The following is a 19,437-nucleotide window of genomic DNA, read 5'->3' on the forward strand; positions in this document are numbered from 1 at the left end:
CCGAAATCCTTCAAGAAATACACGAGGTGTTTTCTGTTTGAAGATCTTTACTTTTCTTGTTTGTTATTGGTTGTTTTGTAAAACTGAAACAAAGCACAAAGGCATACACATAAGTACACACCAACGGACGGCACGATGCAATCGCGCAAATAAAAGTATTAAAATGCTGCGTCATACTGTCAACTACCATAAGCAGTATACATTATCATAAACAGCTAACAAAAAGGTAACCTAACATAATAAGAGACATAAATGAATACTTACGGACAAATAGTGTCCAAGGCAACAATATATGAAGCTATGATGCAGTGAGAGAACACCCTGACAGCCTGCACGGCAGCTCACCAATTAACATCTGCCAGAAACCTCTGGAAACATAAAACTACTCCCCTCAAATGGCCTGTAGGGGCACTGTTCTACACATTCTACAATTAAACATCAAATGCACTCTAGTGAGGGCATGACACTCCCCGCCTGGCACAATAAGATTGTGCTACTACAACTTTTACTCAAAGGATATAAAACAAAACAAATGCAGTTTACTGTCTCTCAGACAAAAGAACTACAATCTCAGAGATTGGTCTCAGAAAAACTTTTACAGTTCCTTCTCGTGTCGTCTTCACTTCCACCTTGCGAACCCTGCCGTCGCTGCTGGGGAATGTTTTGACGATGCGTCCCATGGGCCAGTCATTCCTGTGGGCTTGGTTTTCTTTTAGCAACACAATGTCTCCACTTTTGATGTTGGGCTTGTCGTCTGTCCATTTCTGTCGATTTTGAAGAGTGGAAAGGTATTCCCTCCTCCATCGCTTCCAGAAAGTGTCGGCAAGACACTGAACTTGTCTCCATTGCGTTGTATGAAGTTCTGCCGGGTCAAAGTTACCAGAGGGTGCCGATAGAGCACTACTCTTCTGGGTTAAGATCATTGCTGGTGTGAGAACAATTGGCATGTCTGGGTCTGTAGACACTGGCACCAATGGTCTGGCATTCATTATTGCCATCACCTCCGCCATCAAGGTACTCAGTACTTCATGTGTGAGTCGAGTATGTACAGCCTGGAGAAGCATGGCGTCCAGGATCCGCCTGGCAACTCCGATGAGTCTTTCCCACGATCCACCCATGTGTGATGAATGTGGGGGATTGAACTGCCATGTGCAGTCTTTCTCCTGAAGGTAGTTATTCAGTGTAGTATTACTGTGGTCGATTTCCAACTCCTTACAGGCACCAATAAAATTAGTCCCTCTGTCAGAACGAAGAAGCTTGGCAGGTCCACGTACAGAGAAAAATCTTCTCAATGCATTTATGAAGCTGGACGTTGACATGGATTCCACAAGCTCAATGTGCACAGCTCTTGTTGCCATACATGTGAAAAGCACCGCCCACCTTTTATTGTCTGCACTGCCTCCCCTTGTGCGACGTGTCATCACCATCCATGGACCGAAGATGTCAAGTCCGACATTGGTAAAGGGTGGCGCTGGTGATAGCCTGTCAGCCGGCAAGTCTGCCATCTTCTGTATTTGTAAGGTTCCTCTGAGCCTGCGACAGATGACACATTTGAAGATAACAGAGGAAACCAGACCCTTGCTCCCGATGATCCACAGGCCTGCCGCTCTGATTGCTCCCTCTGTGATGTGACGTCCCTGATGCGCCACCTTCTCATGGTAGTATCTCACTAGAAGGATAGCAATGTAGTGAGTACGGGGAATAATAAGTGGATGTTTTTCTTCTTTTGTCACATTAGCTGATGCAAGGCGACCTCCGACCCTAAGCAATCCATCTTCATCAATGATGGGATTGAGCTTTTTGAGTGGACTCTGTTTTTGTAATGTATGCATTGATGTCAGGCATTGGAACTCTGCCTTGAAGATTTCAGACTGCACAGTGAGAATAATTGCAACTTTTGCACGTGAGATCTCGCTTACTGTGGTTTCTTCAGTGTAGCACTTCCAACCATGACATTTTTTCTGCTCTGAAGTCTTCTTGAATGAAGTTGCGACACGAATGAGTGAAGCTATGGTGCGGCACAATGTCATCCAATGTGAGAATCTCTCAAAACGACTTGACTTCAACTGGGTTTCATGGGTTTTTGTGAGTAAAGTGGTTACATCAGGTCGTATCTCCACATCTACTTCAGGTTCCACAAGAGTGAATATGTCTGACTGCGGTGGCTCTGGGTTGCAATGTGTTAGGAATGATGGTCCAGAAAGCCAGTTTGTGTGTCGGAGTTGAGAAGCAGGGATAGGTCTAGTAGCATGATCTGCAGGATTTCTCTCTGTAGAAATGTAATGCCACTGGTCAGGATGTGAAGACTTTCGGATGCGAATCACTCTGTTTGCAACATATGTGTAAAACCTCCTAGTGTTGTTGTATATGTATCCGAGGACGATCTTACTGTCCGTGTAGAATGTCACAGCATCCACATTAATGTCCATTTCATTGCTGATCAGTTCGTACAGCTCCGCTGCTAGAACAGCTGCACACAACTCTAGTCGTGGGACAGTATGTGCAGGCCGTGGGGCTAGTTTTGATTTTCCCATGACGAATCCCATGTAAGACTGATCTTCACTGTCAGTAGACTTCAAGTAAGCCACAGCTCCGATTGCCATCGTGGAAGCATCTGAAAAGATGCACAGCTCTCTTCTTTGGGCAGAGGACTGTGGGAATGGAGCATAGCACCTTGCTATCTGGAGATGTTGAAGATCTTTTAATGATTCTTTCCACCTGTCCCATTTTTCCTTTTTCTCCAAAGGGAGCGGTTCATCCCATTCATTTTGCTCAGCCGAGATTTCACGGAGAAGAGCTTTTCCCTGCATGGTTATAGGAGCCACAAACCCTAAAGGGTCATACAAACTGTTCACAGTGGCCAACACACCTCTCCTAGTGTATGGTCTTTCCTCTCGAGACACTTGGAATGTGAAACTGTCAGTTTGTAGATTCCATAGGATCCCCAAGCTACGTTGTACGGGGAGATCATCTGAAGTGAGATCCAAATCTTTCAGATCTTTGGCCCGCTCGTCAGCTGGAAAAGCTTCCATAACCTCGTGGCTGTTGGATGCTATCTTATGCAACTTCAGGTTGGACTCAGCAAGCATCTTCTGTGTTCTTGTTAAGATGTCGATAGCTTCTGCAGAGGTGGATGTAGACGCAAGTCCGTCATCGACATAAAAATGCCTGACAACAAACTGCTTGGCGTCATCACCGTGTTCTCTCTCACCTTTAGTTGCAGCACGCCTCATGCAATAAATAGCCACTGCTGGTGAGGGGCTGTTTCCAAACACGTGGACTTTCATTCTGTAGTCCCGCACGTTCTTGCTGAGGTCGTTGTCTTCATACCAAAGGAACCTAAGGTAGTCTCTGTGGTCTTCGCGTACAACAAAACAATAAAACATTTGCTGTACATCAGCTATGAATGCAACAGGATCTTTTCTGAAGCGTAGGAGAACCCCCAAAAGGGTATTGTTCAAATCGGGTCCGCTAAGCAGCACTTTGTTTAGAGACACGCCTTCATATTCAGCACTTGAATCAAATACCACTCTTAACTGACCAGGTTTCTGAGGGTGGTATACGCCGAATGACGGTAAGTACCAGTGTTCTGTATGTTTCCCCAATAGAGGAGCAGGCTCTGCATGACCGTTGTCTAGCATTTTCTGCATGAAGTCAATGTACTGGCTCTTCATTTCAGGTTTTCTGTCCAGGGTTTTTCTGAGAGATGAAAGACGCTTCATCGCTTGGTCTCTATTACTTGGGAGGGACTGTCTGGGAGAGTTGAATGGTAATGGTGCCACCCAGCTGTTTGCTTCATCCTGGTATACGTCTCTTTCCATTATGTCTAGAAAAGCCTGATCCTCCACTGAAAGTGCTGGTTTATCATCATCCCTGGTTTTGTGAAAAACATCGGCTCCCAGCATATCTAAACTACTGTTAAAGCACTCTTCCTGTGCACAGGAGGCTGAAGTAGAGCTGAGATGTGATGACATGTGGCTGGGTGACTCTTTCACCAAGATTTTGTTTGGGCATGGGCTGAGATAAGACATGCGGCCATTACTGAGCAAATGTGTTTTCATGACATTTACACTTGATGGCTTGTGAGCTGATCCGAGGCAGACGTCACCCACGATGACCCATCCTAAGTCCAGCCGTTGCGCATAAGGAGCACTGTGGGGTCCGTTAATTTGCTCTCTCACCTTGTGCACCCGCAGGATGTCTCTTCCCAGGAGTATAAGGATCTGAGCATCTGGATCCACAGGAGGAATCTTGTCTGCAACACGCTGTAAGTGTGGGTGATAACGTGCCACTTCTGGAGATGGGATCTCTGTGCGGTTATCCGGAATCATGTCACATTCGATTAAATTTGGTAGGGGTAGCTGAATCTTTCCATCCATCGATTCAATCGTTAAGTTTGCGGCTCTTCTGCCTACTGCTGCGGTCATCCCTGCACAGGTTTTCAATGTGTATGGGTCTGTTGGGGTTGTGATGTTAAAGAGATGAAAAAACTCTGATTTAGCGAGTGATTTGTTACTTTGCTCGTCTAACAGAGCATACATTTTCTTTGCTTCCTGTCTTCTTCCAGCAGGATACACCAACACTGGGGTGATTTTGGAGCATGAATGTTCAGCGTCTGTGCTGCCACATATTTCTGTGCATTTAGATGTAACTGGAGTCAAAGCATTTTCACTCACCTCCCCGCCATCATTTTTGTCGGCTTCTTGATTCCATATTGTGGTGGGAGGAGGACCAGGATGTAGCGCCGAGATGTGCCTCTCACTACCACACTCTAGACATTTCAAAGCCAGTCTGCAGTCTTTTGCCATATGCTGGGTTGATCCGCAACACCGGAAGCAAATACGACTCTCCTTCAGGAATGATTTCCTCTCGTCAATATGTTTAGCTCTGAAGCTCTTACATTTCCTTAGCGGATGGGGCTTTTTGTGTATGGGACAAAACTTGTCAGGGCTTTCCATTATCTTCTCAGTAGAGCTGCACTGGATAGTCGAAGAATCTTGTGGAACATCTGTCTTGTGTACATTTACAGGAGCTCTATAGCCACTCCGTGTGTATTTTTCTGTTTTCACATTGCAGTTGTTGGGGTATGTAAAGGAAAAACTGGGGTCATTTTTAACTTTTGCTTGTTGTCTTACAAAGCTGGAGAAGACACTGAAGGGGGGAAAAGCAACTCTGTTGTCCTCCTTATATTTGGATCCTTTGGAAATCCACCTCTCCTGTAAACCGTAAGGCAACTTGTCCACAATGGGGTTTACTCCACGAGCGGTGTCTAAATATGACAAGCCTGGTAGATATCCACCCTCTTTTGCACACTCCAGTTCCTGTAGAATGTCACCCAACTCTCTGAGCTTTTTATTATCTTTGTTTGTGAGTTTAGGGAAATCTTCAACCTTTTTCAACAGCGCTTGTTCTACTGCCTCTGGTGAACCGTAACATTCTTCTAGTCTTTGCCAAACTAAGTTGAGTGCTGCGGTTGGGTTGAACACATGTACGGAGCGAATCCTCTTTGCCTGCTCTGCGGAATCCGCACCAAGCCATTTTGTTACCAAATCCAATTCTTCCCTGTCGGAAAGGTCGAGATCACTGATGGCACTTCGGAACGATGCCTTCCACGCCCAGTAATTCTCTGGACGGTCATCAAACTTCAGTAGACCTGCAGTCAACATTTCCTTGCGAATGAGATATTTTGTTATATTTTGCACGCCTTGAGTCTCAGAAGATGCCTGCCTAAGAGGATAAAACGACTGTCCTGTTGAAACTGAGAATTTTGGTTTATTGCTGATTTCATCCTTTTGTTGTTCATGTTTGACCTCATTATTGACTCTTGCTCCCTTCATGGCCCTTTCACTGTACACCTGCGCCATCTTGTGGCCGTCTTGCGAATCAACCTTGTGTGGATTTTCCGAGCATGCTCCTGAGTGTTGTTTTACATAATCAGAGGTGCGCTGTGCTGAACTGAAAGGTAACTCTATTAACCCTGGAATAAGTTCCCTTTTTATGGCATTTTCATCTTCTTCGTAGGCAGCGGCTTCAGCTGTTGCAGCAGCAGCAGCCTTCTGGCTTTTTAATATATGAAGATTTGCTTCAAGGTCGGCTTTTTGCTTTATGATTCTGGCTTCTTCTTCTGCATATGAAAGCTCAGTACGGGCAGCCTCTGCCTTGGCCCTAGCTTTTAATGCTGCGGAGCTACTTGAGGAGGCTCCACTAGACTGTTTTGAGCTGCGTGAACATACTGACTGTGCGCATGCATTGGCGTCTTGATTGCGCTCTTGCCGCTCTTCCACTCTCTCGTCCTGAGAAGTGGACTGGTATTGTTTGCCTGAGCGTAGACTCATTTTTCCCGCGAGTTAGCTTCCTTAATTGTGCCCGCTGCGCCCTTGTCCTTTTACTATACTGCCCTCGCTATGAGTGTCGTCTATTCAAGGCTTGACAGTTAGCTTACAGAATTCCGAAATCCTTCAAGAAATACACGAGGTGTTTTCTGTTTGAAGATCTTTACTTTTCTTGTTTGTTATTGGTTGTTTTGTAAAACTGAAACAAAGCACAAAGGCATACACATAAGTACACACCAACGGACGGCACGATGCAATCGCGCAAATAAAAGTATTAAAATGCTGCGTCATACTGTCAACTACCATAAGCAGTATACATTATCATAAACAGCTAACAAAAAGGTAACCTAACATAATAAGAGACATAAATGAATACTTACGGACAAATAGTGTCCAAGGCAACAATATATGAAGCTATGATGCAGTGAGAGAACACCCTGACAGCCTGCACGGCAGCTCACCAATTAACATCTGCCAGAAACCTCTGGAAACATAAAACTACTCCCCTCAAATGGCCTGTAGGGGCACTGTTCTACACATTCTACAATTAAACATCAAATGCACTCTAGTGAGGGCATGACAGAAAGTCCTGTTATTTTTTCTCTCTTTCTAACTGTTAGTTTGACATAAATCAAAATTAGAAATTCACTTCAAAAAATTAGTTTAGCAATTGTTTTTCCCAAATTCCTTCATTCAAAACTAGGTTATGTTCATAAGACTCTTTGCCCATGTGATAAAGCTGGTGACTATAGTGTCTAGATAATCTCTTGTCTGCCAGGCAGTGCTGAAAGTTTTCAGTTTTCTTCCCACAGTATGAAAGCTACTGTCTCCTGAGTCAGTCCAGGAAAAGCCATTTCATACTCTCAAACTATTATTACAAAGTAGTCATAGACATAATATAATACTGTAATGTATATCGTAGCTGCAAGCTTTCACATGATTTCACTCAATAACAATCATGAAACGACATCACTTCTGCTTGTCTATTTTCCAGTAAATGTAAATGTTCGGATCAACCAGAGGCAGGCCACTGAACAAATACCTCAGTGTGTTGCCTTTTGTGGTTTCGATTGTGAATGATTTTTCCCTCTTTTCCTCACACCCAGACTGGGTTCGACATTGCAGTGGCCAGCGAGATCATGGCCATCCTGGCTCTGGCAGACAGCCTGGAGGACATGAGAAACAGACTGGCGCGCATGGTGGTGGGGACCAGCCGCTGTGGACAGCCCGTCACCGCACAGGACCTGGTACGTGTTACTGTGTGGTCCTGTTCATTCACAGAGTGTGGGAAGTTTAAACCTGACAATCTGACAGTTGGCTCATCATCGCTACAAGTCAGAATTTCTTTGACGGTTTTGGATCAGCTCCACTTTTCTCCTTCTTTGTTCAGATAAATGAAGAGACTTTCTCTGTCATTACTATGCAGATAGAATTGTTATGCATCCAACTTGTCTATATATTTTTGGTAGGGTGACCTGTGGGGTTTGGTATGCTCATGGGAGTGTTTTCTGACCCTGGGAGAAAATACTGTTTTGAGATTGGACCGGCCACAACAGCGCATTCACTCCCATTTCCTCACAGTCTAGTGAAGAAAACACTTTTCCCTTTTTGACAACATGCACATCATAGAAAAAAATATTGCCAATCTAATAAAACAGATACATGGCATTTGTTAATCCAGAGAACACAAGGTTATTCTGAAATGCGCTGCAAGATCTTCTTTTACTTTTAAGTCCTCTATGCTACTATTATAAATCTTTCAAAAGTCATAAATGCTTTACAGAGTCACAGTCTCACGGTAATGATGATCTGAAATCTTGTATCTTTGGTAGACATGTGTACAACAAATTTGAAACATTCTCCTCATTTTCCTCATTTAGTATTTACTGTCCTTTCTGCAATTTTCTGTCAACCGAGCAGCCTAGAAATGTCCAGAGTCCCACTTGTCCCACGCACACTAACGCACCACTTCCCCTCTCCAAAACAACATTGCTAATCTAGGTGTAACCTGCTATTACGATGTTAAGCAGAGTTTTCACACCAGACCCATCTGTGGGGTCAGCTGGCACTGGTTTCCTACAGGAGACTGTGGCCTGTGTTGTTTCAGTGTGGTAGAGGAGGATCCCCTCCCTATACAGTTACGTTAGTTTTGCAGATTAGACTGGATGCAAAAACAGCGCCACACCTCAGAGCCAGCCCCAGTCAGAGGATATGGTGTATTACTGTCGGAATACTAAGTATGTGCCAGTGTGTTCAGATTGCTGACAAAGCATTTTTTGGGAAGAAATCTTTATTCTCAGTGTTTAAAGCTGTTGTCAGCGATTCTGCACTTCTGGTTTTACTGACTCCAACTTTAAAGCAGAAAGGACAGATACTTAAAAGTGGACTTTAGACCCATTTAACATCGGTATTAAACAACCATTTCACCATTTTTTTTATTTACATAATCAGTTATTTGTATTAGTGAGGTTAAACCTTTTTCTGAATCCTGATCAACTGATCCTGTTTCCAAAGACAATCCAAATATTTCTTTCCTTCTCCCTGTCAGGGCGTGAGTGGAGCACTGGCAGTGTTGATGAAAGATGCCATCAAGCCCACGTTGATGCAGACCCTCGAGGTAAGACACACAAAAAACCCCCACTCAAAAAGTCATTATCCGGCTCAACTCGGTGTCTATATCTTGTAGAATAAATATTCTGGCCGTCCGAGGGGGCATCAAACGAGTGCACTAGCCAGTACTTCTGCTGTCAGGGAAAGGAAAGAAGAGTGCACCGCTGAGAGCTTTTAAGAAAGAATGATGGATTGATATTTTCCTCCCACGGCTCTTTATCTTAATAGCATTTCAGCAGAGGGCAGGTGGAGCTCTCAGAATGGAGGCAAGTTCCACCAAGATTCATAGTATCCGAAGGAAGAGGTTTAACTTGACGACTGGCGTGACGGCTTATACGATAACTCTAGCCCCTCGCCACATCTGGCTTCCATTTTGTTCTCGAAACATTACCGTTAAATGGAAGGAGATGTGATCTCACAGGCGCATACAGTATATAGCATCAGTGACCCCTAAGCTCTCCCTGTGCTCAAGGGAAGAAGCCCAACCCTCAAGGTGATGGATGGAGCAATGGAGAGGAGTGGAGTTTAGGGGTTTAAATGGATTGAATGAACCAATAACAAACCAAACATCTAGTCTTGATCTTTGGCCCCTATCCGGTACAGCAGGAGCCTTCTTAAAATAAGCACCAAGTTTATGGAAGACCGGCCCCATTATCCACTAAAGGATGAGGATGTAGACCTTTAAATCCTCCTTGTAACCCGGGTTTACATTGTTTCAGTTGGCATAAATAATGCGGAGTGATAAATACTCCTAACCCTATTTTCAGACAATGAAACTTTATCCATAACATTAATTTTTCTCACTTTTCTTCATTTTATCAAAAATCTTGTAAATCCAATTTTGAGAAGGGAAATCGCTTTTTTCATCTCATCTCCTCATCACAGTGAAATGGGATCACACTCACATATTGATTAACCTACTATTTTCTAGGGATATCAAATTAAAATACAAAAGTTGTTGTGGTGTAAACTGGTACCATGGAAAAGCAGTGGAATTTCGTATGACATTTTGATTTCTCATCAACTTATTGTGACAATCAACAGTGATTTTTAAAACCGTTTCCCTTCCCTCTCTATACCTTTAAACACTTTTCCCCTTTAACAGTAATGCAACATTAAATATCTGGTTGTTCCAGTGTCTTGGCAGTGTGTTGGAGTCTGTACATCCAATCAAAGGCGTCTGGTTTATTTCTGATGTTGATGTGCTGCTCAGTGTACACATGCTTCTCACTTAGATTCAATTCACGTCACTGGATTGTGGGCCAAAAGTTTGCTGGACAAACCCAAAGGGTATTTCCTATTGATTTAGGTCACTCAAATGTACAGTGAGCACAATGTTAGTTGTCACGCTGCTGCTGCTGAAAGCTTTGTGTTTATCGTCGTGGGGCTATTCTTCATTTGTTCTTTTTTGTGTTTTGAACAGAAAAGCTTGGTTCCATGGATTTTGGGTGGGGAAAAAATAAAAAAACGCAGTGGGTGTTTTTTTGAGGGTGTAGAGGGGCATGCAGCAGAGATTTGGTTACTTTCTGTTTTTTTTTTTTGGGGAGGAAGAAGCATTGCGGTCCTGTTGTGTGAAAGCGTTTCCTGTGTGGGTTTCCTGTGATTCTGGTCGGGGAGCCGGTATTGGGACCGACCAGGCCTCACAGCTCCATGAGAATTTTCCATTGAGCTTGACCGCCTGTGCCCTTTATGCCCTCTTCACTTGTGATTGTGTGTGTGTGAGTGTGTGTGTGTGTGTGTTGAAAACAGACGCACACATGAGAATAGAGTTGGCATATGTGTTTGGAGGAGTGCAGCACGAGAGGAAAAAGGAATAGTTTTTTGAATCCACTCGCTGTGTACGTGTCTGTCAGGCAGACCTCAGTCATTCTTTGTGTTTGTCAAACATCCTGTCTGCGTGAAATTGAACAGAATGAACTTCATGTATCTTTCCTGGGAAGAGGCATTAGACCATAGCATTGCCAGTCAAACTTGTGCTCTCAGTTTTGAAAGCTTGGGCTGTCTGTAAATCTGGGCTGGGAACATTTTATTTAACTGTTTTGCAGCTGGTGTAGTGGATAGTACAAACGCTGTGCAAGAGAAAGAAACCATGACATGATCTCCATCTTCCTGTTTTTGCCAGTTTCCCTACTCTTCATAAACCTCATGTACACCAGTTTGAAGAGCTTTCAACACCATTGGTGCCTCATTCACATCCTGAATCTCTGCCCCTCATGTGAGGATACGGATAGAGGAAAGTCCAGTTTGGGTCAAGTTTAAGTTCAGGAGTTGCAAACACAAATGGAAATTTTTCTTTGTTTGTTGACCTTCCGTTTCAATAACAAAAGACACATGTTGACTTATGGATAATGCCTTATTTTTCCTTTGAACCTGCCTCTCTTTTCCATGTATTCTCCGTTTCTCTCCATGCGCTTGAAGCTGTCATAACCTCCACTACTAGTTTACATAGACCGAGGCGAGTGGCAGCGTTTGTCAGAGCCTTGTTAAATGGCTGATTTACTCCTCCGAGGGGGAGGCTGTTTATGCTGGCAGAGGGAGAGGTATGCAAACAAAAGCTTAGAAAATCATGCACGGCCTTCCCATCCTTCCTTTTTCCTCCCCCTCAAGGAATTCACATGCAGTGTAACAATGGGTCAGTTGGCTTTCCCCAGTTTTCTTCTCCACCGGTTTTCAAAGTAATTTCCCTCTCTTTTAAAGTCTGTCATGAGTGCAACAGAAGAATTGTGATCTTGAGGAGTAGAGCTCTCCTTAGCAACAGCACTCTTTGATTTCCTCCCTTGTCTAGGCTGGATGCACACAGCTGAATATCTTTTAAATAATTCAGAACGAATATTGCAGTGCCGTTGCCCGCAAACCTTTCAGGATAGGTCTGTAGCTTTTAATCTCCAGCAGCGTTTGTATCCAGTCACCCCTATTGAAAAGAAAATACCATAAGGTAGAAAATCATTACGGGATCATCATTTTTGTCATAGTTCTTAAATCTTTTGGATACTATGTTTCTTGTGTTTTTAAAGGGTTCAATGTAAACTACTCCTAGAATACAAACAGCACACAGGGGCCACTATAACTAAACATCAGACTTTTATATTGACAACATTAAAGTACAACATTTAACTGTGGTGTACATAATACATAGCATCTGACATACCCACAGAGATAACTGCGCACTAAAAATAACCAGATACAATTATTTATTTTTGTTTCACTTGAAGTTAAAACTCCCATGTCATATAACCCCAAAATTCCAGTCCCTAAATTTCCCCTAAAATGCACCAATGCCAGACCAGTATTTAAAAAAAAAAGGTGTTGTAAATATCAACTGTATACTGTAATGTAATTGTACTGGCCCGAGTGTCTGCCAGACACCAGAGCTTGCACTTGAAGTGCTCCTTTAGTTTGGGTGTGTGTCCAGCCTTTAGGGACTCATCCAAATCAGCAGGGAAAGGAAGCTTGGCCCCGAGTCAGGCAGGCAGACCATTCCAGTACCTCTTAACTTATGCCTTCTGTTTACTTTAGACAAACACATTTGCCAGCCAAAGAGCCTCCACACTTCAATATGTATCCCGGATGTTTCTAAAAGATGTTGAATTTAGCATGAAAGAGGTGGTTGGGTCTTATTGAAACTTGTTTGGGTGAGTTACTGTGGGTTACACTGTTTTCTAAACTCCTCCTGCATGTTTGTGTGCCCCTCTAATTGTTGCAGGGTACGCCAGTGTTTGTCCATGCTGGGCCCTTTGCCAACATCGCCCATGGCAACTCCTCGGTGCTGGCAGACAAGCTGGCTTTGAAGTTGGTTGGAAAGGACGGCTTCGTGGGTAAGGGCACACAGTCTGCACATACAGATCACACACACACACACACACACACACGACAAGGCAGATGCACAACCACAAACACCTATGGGGATGACAGACAACAAGATGTTAACTGTAGAGTCTATGAGCCCCAGATGTGGACGAATTTAAGGCGTAAGCTTCCTCAGCAGGGAAGATTCAACTGTACTGTATTTAAAATTCACTCTCGTCATGAACTTCAGCTCGCGCCCCTGCTGTTGCAACCTTAAGCCTACATTCATCTTAGTTCTGGTTCTGGCTCTGTGTTAACTGTCTCTGGCATACTACGGGGCTGCTCTGGTGTTTTGCAGCTGCGTAACCTTCTAGGAAACGTGGAAAGATTGCATTAAAAAAAATGCAGGAGAGAGGAAGGAAGCTGATTGATAATCTTAAGAGCCCTTGGAATGCTTTAGTAAACCACACTAATCCCTTCAACGTCAAAGCATACTTTAGTATTTCCATTTTTTATCTGTATATCTATCCCGCTGCTCTCTCTTTCTGTCTTCATTTACTCTGGCTGCAAAACTATGTCTGGAATGTATGCAAGTGTGTTGTTGACTTTGTAGGTTTTGTCAGGTGCATTTGATTTACATGTGAGAATCATAAAGACATATTGCAGTGTTTAGGAGACAGCTTTTCTGAATGATGGGTAAAAGGAGAAGGGTGACTCTTACACTATTCACACATGCTGTCATCTGCGAGCTGGGCAAATGTGTAGGCAGCGTGAGCAGAGTTGGGTTTCACAACACTGGAGCAGAGGAGCAGGGAGGCTTGTATGCGTTTTTATACCTCCACCCCCTCACTTGTTTTCCATCTGTCCATCTCGTTCCCTCCTTCCCTGTCTGTGTGTTTGTTACCTGACTCTCTGGTATGCCAGGAACTTGATCTCCTTCCTTTTTCTCCTTTGGCAGCTGGGATGGATGTTATCCCCCTCTCCCTCCCTCTCAAACTCTTTTCTCTGATGCTACAAACATTGTCTTTCTATTACTGGCACCACCAAATGATAATGAAAACACCATGTTTAAAATTCTTTATAAAAACATAACATTTCTGCACGTTTTAATATTCTTTGATTAATTTGTTAATCATCAATTAATGGGTCATTCTGGTTCAACTTTGGCCCCTTTTTAGTTCATTTTGGCCATTGTGTATTGGTTATGAAAACATACTCACTAAAGTCATTACTAAACTCTTACAACTTTATGACATCCCAGCTAAAATCTGCTGGGACAGAATACGTCAGACAAGACCTTTGGATAGATAAGACAACAATTTAGCTAGATTATGGCAAATCCATCAGGTTCAAGTTAAACAAGGACAATCTAAAGACTGAATCTTTGTTTTTATCTCCTCAAAATGTTTGGTTAACCTGTGTGTCTTTTATAGCTGCTCAAATCAATATGTTTATATTAACAATGCATCAGATGTGTAATGTGAAAGGGGTCACTAACTCAGCGGTTTTCCTTAGCTGGACTTTCATATCATTGTTTTTGTTTAACTGTCCACAGCAGGCAGGAAAAAAAAACTCTTAAAGAATAATGCACATTACCTGCTAAGCACCAAATAGTCAGACAGATAAAGTTAGCTTCAGCTGGTGAAGAGAGTAAATGATCCCGATACTTGATACTTCATTGATATGAAACCCAAAGCGACGTTACCACAGTGTCCTTCAGAAGTATACAGTTCAATTTAATTATCTCTGAATGCTCCTCATGTGGCAAAGGAAGTACATGAACTCTTTGTGAACTCATCGAGGGTTGTGGGGGGTGTGTATGAATGACCGTGGCCTTGCTTTCTGTTTTCCTGTACTATTGGGGGGGGTTTCCAAGACATTTTGGAAACGGGACTGAAGATTGCGAAATGCATTTGGAGTGGGCTGCTGGGAGATGAATTCCTCGTGCCAGATGTGACGGATTCCTGTATCATTAACAGTCTGGTGTATTGAACACAGACAAACCCCCCCTGATACTGACTTACTGTAAGATTTCCCACACCGCAAAGCCTCCCCTAAACTAAAGAAACAAATTGTCTTGGCTTTTAGGGAAGTGACCCCTGAGAAATGATGATACTTGTAAAACATTTAAAGCTTGAGAATTAGAAAAGAAAAAGACATTTCAATACGCACACAGTTTTAACTTCAACTTAGAAGTGTTTCATAGACATACTGAAGTGGGTTTAAAAGAGATCTTAGTTTTTCGGTAGTTTTATATGTTTTGGTCAAATTGCCTTTTAAAGTGTCCATCCCATATTTCTCTACATAATGTGCATTTATGCACTGGTTAGTAAAATAGAATCCACACTTAATTTGTATAAACGTACAATAATGCATCTACAAAAATACATAAAGCCTTCATAGTGTAATATTATACATTTTGAGGTATTAGTGAAATAATTTCATGAATAAATTCAGTAGTTGGTTGAGAGATGATTATATGATGGACCAGTTCCTATAAAAAACAGCCATTTTCAAATATAAATGTTTTTATTGGCAAGGGTGCTGATGCTTTGACTGGTAGTTACACCATCCAGCTCTCTCTTTTCACTCCCCAACTCGACCTCTCCTTCCCCTCCTGCTCTGCCGACAGTTCAAGGTTGTCACACAGAACAGGAAGTTTGCAAGTGTTTCCTCCTGGAATGTCTTAGTGGAATACTTGTCGTACTTGCTGCCATTACAGTATATACTCGGTGTGTACTCAGTGCTCATTTTTTGGGAGGTCACTCAATTCATGGAAATATCCACAATTCCTCTTAAAAATGTGATTTTCATTGGCAGCAGGGTTCAGTATTTGGAGTCAAAGCTCAAGTGTGTTCCTCAAAAACAGAAACACTACACCCTTTCAGCAATCCGTGGCCAAACAAACTGTGCTTTTCCCTTAGGCTTTATTTCTTGCTCTTTACTCAGTCACTTGTTGAGATGCAGATTATGCAGCTAAGGCCCGTCCAAATGTCCATACTATAATTTATATTCCCCAACATTTTTAAAGGTTCACTATCCAGTTTCCAGAGAGGGGGATTTATTTCCCTTTCGCAGATACTACATTTAGTTTACAAAATAATATTTTCTCTTTTACTGTGTAGATACAAGCTTGTAAAAGATGAGCACATGATATATCATCCTCATTTAATTGGTTTTCCAGACATGCTTCCTTGTAAAATGTCATTATTAGCCCTTTCAATTCAATTAAATGTTAAGAGGGTTAGCTGTTGTTCCTTGTGTGCTTCACACAGGCTGCACACACATAGATTATATAGACAGAAGGTGAAGGCAATTTGTTCTGGTTTGAAAACATACATCTTTCCCCAATGTAAACAGTCTTGACTAGCAACTGTAGTGGTATACTATTTACATTTTGAATTTAAATTCCATTTGGTTCCACCAAAGCAAAGAATTAGTAATCTTGCAATTCCCTTCTAGGCTATTTGGGGTTGAGCTGTTACTAATGTACCATGAGTTTAATATATGGTCACATGGACTACATAGTGTTGACATCCACATTATATGGACTTGCATGAGAAAATGTAACCAAACTGTATTTCGGACTATAAGACTTGTTGGTCTTTTCTGGTGGTCACAAAATGAAGTTTAATATTCAAATTGGACTTGATTTGTGACACATGGCTGTTTCATGATTCATATTCACTTAAAAAAAAACATCACCAGAGTGCACTAAGAATCAGTTTTGGAAGCCCACAATTTTAGTTTTTGTGTACGTGCAGTTGTGTTTTCCCCTTTCCTGGTTCAAATGACCATATTCCCACCAGGCTAAACAGACTTCACTAAATGGGGAAGTACATCAGAAGATGTTAAGAAGTTGGGTGTTAAATCAACCGTAGTCTTCCTCTGAAGTTCTAGTTTTGGCCCATCAGCGAGTGTTTAAGTACAATAGTGCCTTGCATATGCACGTAGTCCCACACACATACTCACAACAAGTGTTAGGAAACCCTATCTTAACAAGGCTGTCATTTCAGGTGGACTTTTTGCTTTGTTTGGATCCTGTTCAAGAGGCCTGTGCCCTCCTATCAGAGGCCCTCTGTCTCTATGAGAGGCCTCACACTGAACCCATTTCTTAATACATGTTTCTGTTCAGACAGAAATACTGTCAGACTCGCCTCTTGTTTTCCATGATTATTTTAGGTAGTCTGTCTTAATTCACTTGTGAATCTTATGTGTCAAGGCCAAATTTGGTCAAAATTCTATTAAAAGGTAGAGAGGACACCATACAAGTGATGGATGTAGGTTGATGACTTGCTTAAGATCAGGCCAGCCTTTGTCAGCTATCACCATGAACTTCACTTATTGCATCATTTGTCTTCCCAGTGCTGCCTCTATGTTGTGCTATGGTGCAGATAAACTCTTTACTTGAAATGCATGGTAAAAAAAATGGTAAAAGTATGGGAAGAAAACTGATTTAAAAACGCTGCTTAATCACTGCTGTTTGTATTCTGATGACCAGAACATGGATAGATGATATCAAATGATAAATGTGATATTTTTTCTGTAAACTGTAAATGTGTAGATGGGTTTTTCTTCTGCTTCAACAAATGAACTTCCTGTCGTTTTCCACAGTGACAGAAGCTGGTTTTGGAGCAGACATCGGGATGGAGAAGTTCTTCAACATCAAATGTCGTGCTTCAGGGCTGAGGCCAAATGTGGTGGTGCTGGTCGCTACTGTCCGAGCGTTAAAGATGCACGGCGGTGGCCCAAATGTAAGCTTGTTGTTTTAAATTGCACTGGATAACTGCAAACCTCACCTATAACTCCACCTGACAATATCCTAATGTGGTCCTTTAGCCTGGCCTTTTACCATATATGTTCTCTGTCACTGATCTGTCACTAATTAATCAATTCTACAGCATGGATGTTTTTAACAACTTAAACTAGGATATTACGCAGTCGAGATCACTCCACATAAACAGAAATGTGATTTTTATTAGTGAGGGCATGAAAGCCATTCAAGGAAAAAGGCCTATAGCTGAGGTTGCAGATGTTTGTGCAAAACGAATGAACTCGAATGAACCACATTCATGCAATTTAAAAACAAGTATAGGAAACGTCCTGTTCTGCATCCCATTCCCTGAAATTAGGCCGTAAACCAATTTGGGAGGCTGTTCAAACATTAAAAAGAGGAGCAAGACATAAAAACAACACTTCTACATTACAAATGAAAAGTAGATTGAAAAGAACTGATACATTGTTGAATGTGATGTTAAACTGATATGTGATGATTTACTTGTGGGTGTTTTCAGGTGTCAGCAGGTGCACCTCTTCCCAGAGAATACATTGATGAGGTATGAGCCATACACATTTGCATAAATGTACACAAATATACGCAGAGATACTGTACCTGAAAATACCTTTTTTTTTTCTAATGTATTATCATTATTACATTTAATCCAAAGAACAGTATGGTTGTAGTCAATTTAAAGCTAAATGAATCTCCTTGGTCTAAGCAAGACTGTGCTCATTAACATAATTCTATTTGGTGGTGTATGTTTTTCAAGGTAATTACAGTGAATCATAACTATCCATGGTGATAAGACATCCTCTTACTGTGGCTTTGTCAACCATGTCATTCTGTCTTGGCCTCTTACAGCCCTGGCAGGATATCATTGAGTTGCATGGAGATTACCTGCTGCACACTTGCAGATTGTTGCAACAGAGTTCAAACAATGTCATGCATCTCTTATTAAATCCTTTTTGCTGGTTTTGTCCTTAAGGCCAAGTGTGTGTGTGGTTGGAGCCAGGAAAAGATGGGAAATGAGCCATCGTTTGACACATGTATTGTGTGTGTGATTGTGTAAAGGATGTTTCAGAATGTATTCCACCCATCTGCCTAAGGCCTGCAGCTGTATTCTCAAACATTTAATTCCCCGTATACATGCATAAGTACCTCGCCCACTAACATAGTTAAGAGCCCTTATTCAATTAACAGCACAAATAGAACCTTTGCATGTGGTTTCCGGATATTTGCTCCTTGGCAAAGTGGAGGTGGGACTCTCTGGATGTGTGTGTGCGCATGTCTCTGTGTCTGCACTTGCACATTCATATCTGACTAGAATCACTGGTCTTTCAAGCAGATTCAGCTGAGTAAATAATGAAGTACTATAAGTTAATTGTAAACCCTGTAATGAGAACCAGAAGTACTGGGGAAAGCAGAGCCAAGGAAATTCATTTATGGGACCTGTAAGGCCACGAGCCTGGGGCACACACACACACACACACACACACACACAAATACACACACACACACTGGGTGTGGACTGACCTGGGCTCATGGAAAAACCCTATATGCTGTAGTACAATACCTGACTCTTATGGTTCCAAATATTAACAATTTACCACATTATAAGGGTAAAACAATTTTTTTCGTGGCAGAAGTGAGTGCCATAAATTAAGGTTAATTTGTTTGGACTTACATTTTTCCTGTTTACCCATTTGACTGGTCAAACTATTAAAGATGAAGCCATTCAAAGTAAGCTTTCAATGGACTTACTGATTTCCTGTCATAACTTTCAAATGATATATGTCTACAAATTATTTTTCAATCAAGGCAAAACTCTCCAATCTGTTTTCCTCTGCTGTGCTATCCTCTGTATTGAGTCTAATCAAAGCTATAATTTATAATAATAGCTTCACATTTTGCTTGTCTTTTTTGTTTTGT

At 42.1% G+C, this 19,437-nt stretch overlaps 1 protein-coding gene across 1 annotated transcript in view; it reads left to right on the forward strand.

The window, feature by feature from the left end:
* Window positions 1-19,437, forward strand: part of mthfd1l (methylenetetrahydrofolate dehydrogenase (NADP+ dependent) 1 like) — a 44,255-nt gene that overhangs the window by 15,686 nt on the left and 9,132 nt on the right. The window contains exons 18-22 of the mRNA XM_080047683.1: window positions 7,439-7,579; window positions 8,881-8,949; window positions 12,646-12,757; window positions 17,343-17,482; window positions 18,023-18,064. Of these exons, the coding sequence (XP_079903809.1) occupies window positions 7,439-7,579; window positions 8,881-8,949; window positions 12,646-12,757; window positions 17,343-17,482; window positions 18,023-18,064 (504 nt within the window). The remainder of the gene's footprint in view (window positions 1-7,438; window positions 7,580-8,880; window positions 8,950-12,645; window positions 12,758-17,342; window positions 17,483-18,022; window positions 18,065-19,437) is intronic.

This window comes from Ammodytes marinus, assembly GCF_949987685.1.
Source record: "Ammodytes marinus genome assembly, chromosome: 19".
Taxonomy (NCBI): Eukaryota; Metazoa; Chordata; class Actinopteri; order Uranoscopiformes; family Ammodytidae; genus Ammodytes; species Ammodytes marinus.